This window comes from Geospiza fortis, unplaced genomic scaffold (assembly GCF_000277835.1).
Source record: "Geospiza fortis unplaced genomic scaffold, GeoFor_1.0 scaffold590, whole genome shotgun sequence".
In the NCBI taxonomy this organism is placed as follows: Eukaryota; Metazoa; Chordata; class Aves; order Passeriformes; family Thraupidae; genus Geospiza; species Geospiza fortis.
Genome location: NW_005054402.1, coordinates 2,501,176 through 2,507,898, shown reverse-complemented (window position 1 = coordinate 2,507,898; position 6,723 = coordinate 2,501,176). Strand labels below are relative to the sequence as shown.

The following is a 6,723-nucleotide window of genomic DNA, read 5'->3' as shown; positions in this document are numbered from 1 at the left end:
CCTTGGGGCACGGCCACGCATCACAGGGCACTGCCACCCATCCTCAGGGCACTGCCACCCATCCTCGGGGCACTGCCACCCACCCCCTGGGCACTGCCACCCATCCTCGGGGCACTGCCACCCATCCTTGGGGCACTGCACCCACCCCTGGGCATGGCCACCCATCCCTGGGAATGGGTACACGGGCAAGGGCTCTGCTGGCCCCAAGGAGGAGATTGGAAAATGGAAACGAAGAATGGACAAGGCAAGAGAGAGCTCGGAGCAGCTGTCACACGGAGAGGTCAGCATCCCTCCACGGAGCAGCGCGTATTTACGGAGTGTTGGCATCTGATTGAGAGCAGTTTGCACGCAGGGAAGGGGGAAAAACAGTGAGAAAAGACACAAAAGCACCCCTAACTTGCCTCATTCATGGGGAGGGGAGGCTCCTGGACACAACTTTGCCACTTTGCAGTTCAGGACTGCATAATCTGCCACATCACCACGAAGACTGCACTTGCCATTTCCCTGTCTTTGCTATTCAGTGAAAAACAGAGAAAAATGCCTGATTTTTTTGTGTACCCGAGGAGCGACACAATTAAATGCTTCTTTTAAATATTCACATTAGGCCATACCACTATATGAGGTAACTAATAAGACAATTCTGTATCAACACTGCTTTCCTAGTGCCAGTGGAGAAAGAAATGGCTTGGACAGTCCTGAACACAGCACCAGCTCAGCTGAGCTCTCTCAGCTTTACAGATTTCTTCATAATTTACTCCAAAAGCACCAAAATCAGAACCAGGAACATTGTGTAGAAACAAGCTGGGCTTTACAGTTCTCATGTTGGAACAATTATTTCCAAAGGCTAAATGTGTACCACTTACCATACATTTTGCCTTCATCTGATAAGATGATTTTCCTCCTCCCACATGGTGGATAGATAGCTAGAGCCTCCTGAAAGCTCTGTTCAATGTCAGGGCTCCAGACACCTTCTGCATCGTTGTCAATAGGTTTATCTGCAGAATCACTCATTCTTTCAATGTCCTCGGCAGGACTCTCGCTGCCGCTCCAGCTGCTGGGCTCAATGGTGATGGCTGGGGTCTCCAAGCCTAAGCCTGGAGTCTTCAAGGGAATAAACCTGCAACACAAACAACCAACCCAAAGAGGCATTAAAGGCATGGAACTCCAGGCAAACATTCCTGCCTGCTTCTGATGCTAAGTGAGCAGCAGCTGAGCAGTAACGGCAGCAAGGCGAGCACGGGATGCACGCAGGAAAAGTGAAAAATTAATAACCATTCCACCTCAAACGAGCTGAGGTGGAGCAATAAGGCTGTCAGAAGGGCAACTCTACTGCATTTTCTGTTGCAATCACATGAGGGCATAGAGAATCAGATTAATTTTCACAAGTAGTCGAAGTGGGGGAAAACTCTCCAGCCACATTGCATCTGGCTGAAGACTGGCACCCTTAAAATAAAAAGCCAGATCCTCAGGTAGGGGGACATCAGAATACTGACACTGGCTGGAAGGGGAGCACATTGATTTATGCCAGGGGGAAATCAGAACACTGCCACTGGCTGGAAGGGAAGCACACTGATTTATGCCAGAGTGACCACCAGAGCTTAAAACCATTTGAACCTAAAAACAAAAGCAAAAACTATTGTTCACTTTCATCCGGATGTCAGTGATTAAATGGAATTATAGCAGTGATGCCACAGCTCAATGTAATTAACTGGAAAAAGCTTTAATTTTCAGATGTTACCCAAATAAATAATACAATCAGAATCCGAGATACATACAAAAAGAAATCTTTAAAATGATAACACCACAGAAAGGAATTACAAAGAGAAGATATATGCTTTGCCTGATTTAAAAGGTCTCTGTCACAGAACCATAGCAAAACAAAAATTACAAGCTTCAAGTTGCTGAATCAATTTAATAAGAAATAATTTAATATAGCTGCACCTGCCCACACCAGCAGAGCTGCAGATCTGTCAGTGTTCCTTTTATATTTTTGAGAGAAATACAACTCTGCTGTAAAGACTTGCTCCAGGCAAAAAAGCTGCTATACCAGACCACGTTCACCTCTGGTGTAATTCTTCGGGAAGTCAGTGAAATAACACCAGGAACAGATTTGGCTCAACATGTCTAGGCATAATGCAGTTTTATTGTGAAAAAAAGAAGAAGTTTGGTGACTCTAACTGATCTAAATGGATGGGAGTGTTCAAACATGCATGCACGAGCTGCAAACACAGTTAAAAATCCAGTTCCCTGGCTAAACACTCAAAACCCCTGAACCATAAGATTTTTATTCTGCTAGGGCAGAAGAGAGGGGCTTTGCCTTGCACAGACCTCCATCCTCCATGCCTCTCACTGGGGTCTCAGGACAGGTGAAAAGCAGCAGAACAGCGTTTACCCCACAGAGGAAGAAGGGGAAGGTGTACATGGAAGGCCATGGCACCTCTGACTAAACACCTTTGGGCTGGAGAACTGCCTGAAAGGGGAAATATTTACAGCAGCCCTCACCAGCCAACCAATCACTAGAGATAACCAAAACCTGATGGTCCGGTCCCTCCGAGGCCAAGGTGTCTTGCAAAAAAACCGAGCTGCAGCTGGGGAACCTGGGAGCAGGCTCTCACAAACCAACATGACCAGTTTGACATCCAAAGCACGGGGTATTTCCACTTCTCCAGGCTCTAACCGGAGCTCAGAGGGATCAGCAGGTGTGAAATGGGCTCCCATGAACTCGATTTTCCCTGCTTGCCTGTCTCTACAGAGAGGCATTGCTTGACTTTGCATTGGTTGGAACATTTCAGCACAGCTTAGGAAAATGTTAGTGCCTCCCCACCCTAATAGCCAGGCTAATCACTGTCTCAAACGCCTTTTAATAGCTGATAATGAGGGAGCAGATGGATTCACAGGGAACCACACACGTGTATTGGGTGAGAGCTCTGGCCAAATGCACCACTTATTGTCCGGGAAATCCAAAGGGCACAAAATTTTTAAGTTGTCATCACACAAAGGGAGATGTAAACCTTGGTAAAATAGTGAAACCCCATCCTTCATAATCCTCAGAAGGCTGAAGGGTTGATTCAACCCCTGGAAGAGTTGAATTTTGTATGCAAGATTTACCCAAGCATGAGCACAGCTATACTGGGAAACTACTGACAAAAACAATCACGTCCACTTAAGCCTTCACAGAGAAGGGGAATCTTTGGTAAATGAGAGGTAATTGAATGTTGATGGGGATAATTAGGGGGAGGGGTCAGTTTTATTGCAATAGTGCAGGGGAAAATGGCTTTTGGAGGATTTATTGGCCTCACATGACCGAACCACAAGAAGCATTTCAGCAGAAGACAGCAGAGGGTGGGACACATCACTAGCTCTGTTTTCCAAAGGTGACTCCAGTAGGAAATCCTTCCCCTCCCCGAGCCTGCGGCTTGCATTGCACAGCACAGCCACGGGCAGCTTCTGCTCAGCTCAACCACCCTCTGCTTACAAAACCTGCCACAGTCATAGCCTCGAGTCCCATTATCATCTCACAAACCAGCCCTTGTTATTACATTATGCTGAAATAATAATTAAAATGCACAAGGAACACAGTGAGGCTCTAAAGTAATTAATGTTACTTGATAGTCATGTCATATCTTGCGTTGTGTTTACAGGTGAATTTTCACTTATGTGCTATCTCCCTTCCCATTCCTCTTTACCTACTTGGATATCATCTTGAGGCACTCATAGCTACTATTCCAGCCTCTAAAATGTAAGATAACCAAGTGTTCCTTGCAGAACATCTCTGCAATAGGGGTGTGGAGCAGCCTGCTGGAAGAAAACCTCTCGTATTAAAGGTTATTTGGAGCGATTTCCATTTTGGTGAATGCTGACACTGCAGATCAAGCCAGAGGGCCAAGGAGGAAAAAGCCTTCTATTACAACTGCTAAATGGCTCCCTCTTACTTCAGGAAAAAAATGAGCTACCTCAGTTAATCATTTCCAGCTCAGCTCTATGTATCAAAAGGCAATTCCACCTCCTCCTCAGCTTGAATTCTGAGGACTCAGCTGTGATGAAAAATTTCAGACCTGTTATGCTGGAGTTCAACACGATTATCAAAAATAATACAAGCTGTCAACAGATGAGCTTTTTTGCATGTTTCTAATGAGCTCTAAATCTCACATGAAAAAATGTCAATTTACAATCCAATTTAAAATTATAAAAAACTTTTAAAAGTGAGCCTACTTTATATTAGTAAACTCCAAATCTTGCAATGCCAGCTTTCAGCAGAGGAAGAGCTGAGCTCCTGGGGCCAATTAGCCCCACCTCCCCTGGCCAAAATCAGAGATTGTACACATGACTGATCAAGTTGAAGAGATCTGTATTTGCTTTTTATCATGTTAACTTTCAGAGATCCAATTCCCTGTTTGCACTTTCTGTTGACAAAATTAAAACACATCAACACTACCTAGAAAACCAACCCCCAAAAAAAGCCCCAAACCCACAAAAAATAGAGAAGAAAAAAAAAACCCAAAAAAACCGAACAGCAACCCAAACCCAAAATATTTTGGCTCACCTTTTTGTACATTCTAAGATTAAAGCACACTGCTGCAGTTTAGGTGGTCTCTCTTCAGAGTTTTCCTTTTAACACCAGCCTTACACATTTCAAGACAGCTTCTTCCCCTGTGCATAAAACTTTTTGAACTGCAAACCAAATGCATCTGTCTTGCAGTTGCTTTCTACTCTGTGCAGTTAAGTCAGTTCTAAATATATCTGTTTTCCTCATGCAGTCATGAAGACACTTTTTCTCTGTGTGATGGAGATATATCCCCCCCTGTCAAACAGCACAATGTCACAGAGAAACCATTAGGGGCAACAGAGGATTTTATAAACATGTTTTATAGCCAGGTCATCCAAGACAGCTTGGTGAGCTACAAGATATGACTTACTGTCATTATGTTCACTCACTGCAGCAACTTGAAAAATTACTTTAAAAACTCAGAGAAATCAGGCTAGCTGTTGTCAGAGCCCATCAAACCAAAGTGTTTAACTCAAACCAAATGGTAGCCTGCAACTGCTTCTCAAGGGAATGGGCTTCTTTACCTACACAAAACATTCTCCTATGCCTTTCACTTTATGAGCAATGCAAACCTGGACTTGCCCAGAAAGCTGCTGCTCAGAGACCAACACCTGAGATCACAGGAGCGTACAACAAGTGCAGAAGTGCAGATCTACAGCCTTGATACTCTCATATCCTTCAATATTTGCACAATGAACTAACATGGAAATGCTCTCTTTCAAAAGTCACTAGAGCTGAGTCTTATTTTACAGTGTCTTCCAAAAGTTAATTTGTTTTCTGTTTGTTTGATTAATTTACTTCCTTGAATTTCAGTGTGCAGGTGCCTTCTGTGTACCATCAGACAACTTCTGCCTGGAAAAGGATGAATGCTCTGCAGATATTACAGCAGGAACACAAGAATGACTGAAAACACGCCTTGATTCTGTGAGCTGTCTGAGGAAAAAGCCCATTATGTCTCCAAGTCTTCTAAACTGTGTGTGCTTAAAGGGGATCAAGTGCAGGTGTTTCTGAGACTGAAAACCAGTGTTGTTATCCACACTGATCTTCTCACTATAAATAGATGCAGATTGCTACCAAATCATTCTTACAGCCAGATCTATCCTTCTAAAAAATGTCTTTCAGAAAAAAAAATCTTAATTCTTGAGGTAGAGATTTCAAGTATTGAAGGGGTAAATTACACTTTTAAGACTACATTATATTTTTAGTTCATGAACAACCTCATCTTAGCCTCAGTTATGTAAAAACAATGGAACGAGGAATCCAACAAGCTTTTTATAAACATTAAGATGGCAATGAGCAGATGAATGCAAACCAACTGATTCTAAATTTGCAGACGGCAGATTTTCTCTGAAGGCTTGAAAATTTGCAGGCCCATGGGATTTTCCTTCTGCTTTGTTCAGCAGTGCAAATCCACAGCTGGAGCGCCAAAGCTCTGGAGAGGATCCAGAGGAAGAAAGTTATCAGATCTAGAAAACATGACCTACCAGGAAAGGAATTGGGTTTGTTTAAATTTAGAGAAGACTGATGTGAGAAGATAACCACTTTCAAATAAGGAAAAGGTAAGAGCAAAGCAGAGAAGCAGCTCTTAGCCATTCCTACCAAGGACAGGATATGAAGCAAGGAACTTGAGCTGCAGCAAGGAAACCACAGATGGGGCATTTGGGGGATTGTTCTGACACCCCCAACAGAAGTGACCAGCTCCTGGGGGCACTGGGGAACTGCTGGGGCACAGAGGTTGTTCCCAGCAGGTGACACAAGCACTTCCCAGGAAGCAGCTCACACTCTGCAGGGCAGAGGCATGAACCAGATGATGCCATGAGACTGAGCAGTAAAAGGCCCCAAAAGAAGGAAGCCTGCAGTGGGAGCACATCCTAGGCTAGGCATGGGGGAATCCAGCTGCCTGAGAGACTTCCCAGATGTCCCAGTGAGCAGACAGCTTTGTCAGCTGCAGGGCAGGAATCCAAGCACAGCCAGGCTTCCTCCTGTAGGGAGTTCCTGAGGAGCTCCTCTGCCCTGCACAGCTGCTGGACACTGCTGCAGGGGCTGCAGCCACCTGTGGGGCAGCTTGTCAAGGCAGCCAGCATGGGAAGGAAGGGCAGGCTGGGCAGGAGAAGGCTCCACCTTCTGCTGGTGCTGTCCATGGGAGCTTTGGGAAATGTGGCTGGCCCCCCCCCCGA

At 44.9% G+C, this 6,723-nt stretch overlaps 1 protein-coding gene across 1 annotated transcript in view; it reads right to left on the bottom strand.

The window, feature by feature from the left end:
• Window positions 1-6,723, bottom strand: part of TEAD1 (TEA domain transcription factor 1) — a 155,560-nt gene that overhangs the window by 101,332 nt on the left and 47,505 nt on the right. Inside the window, exon 2 of the mRNA XM_014309112.2 lies at window positions 864-1,117. Coding sequence (XP_014164587.1) covers window positions 864-1,011 — 148 coding nt within the window. The 5' untranslated portion in view covers window positions 1,012-1,117. The remainder of the gene's footprint in view (window positions 1-863; window positions 1,118-6,723) is intronic.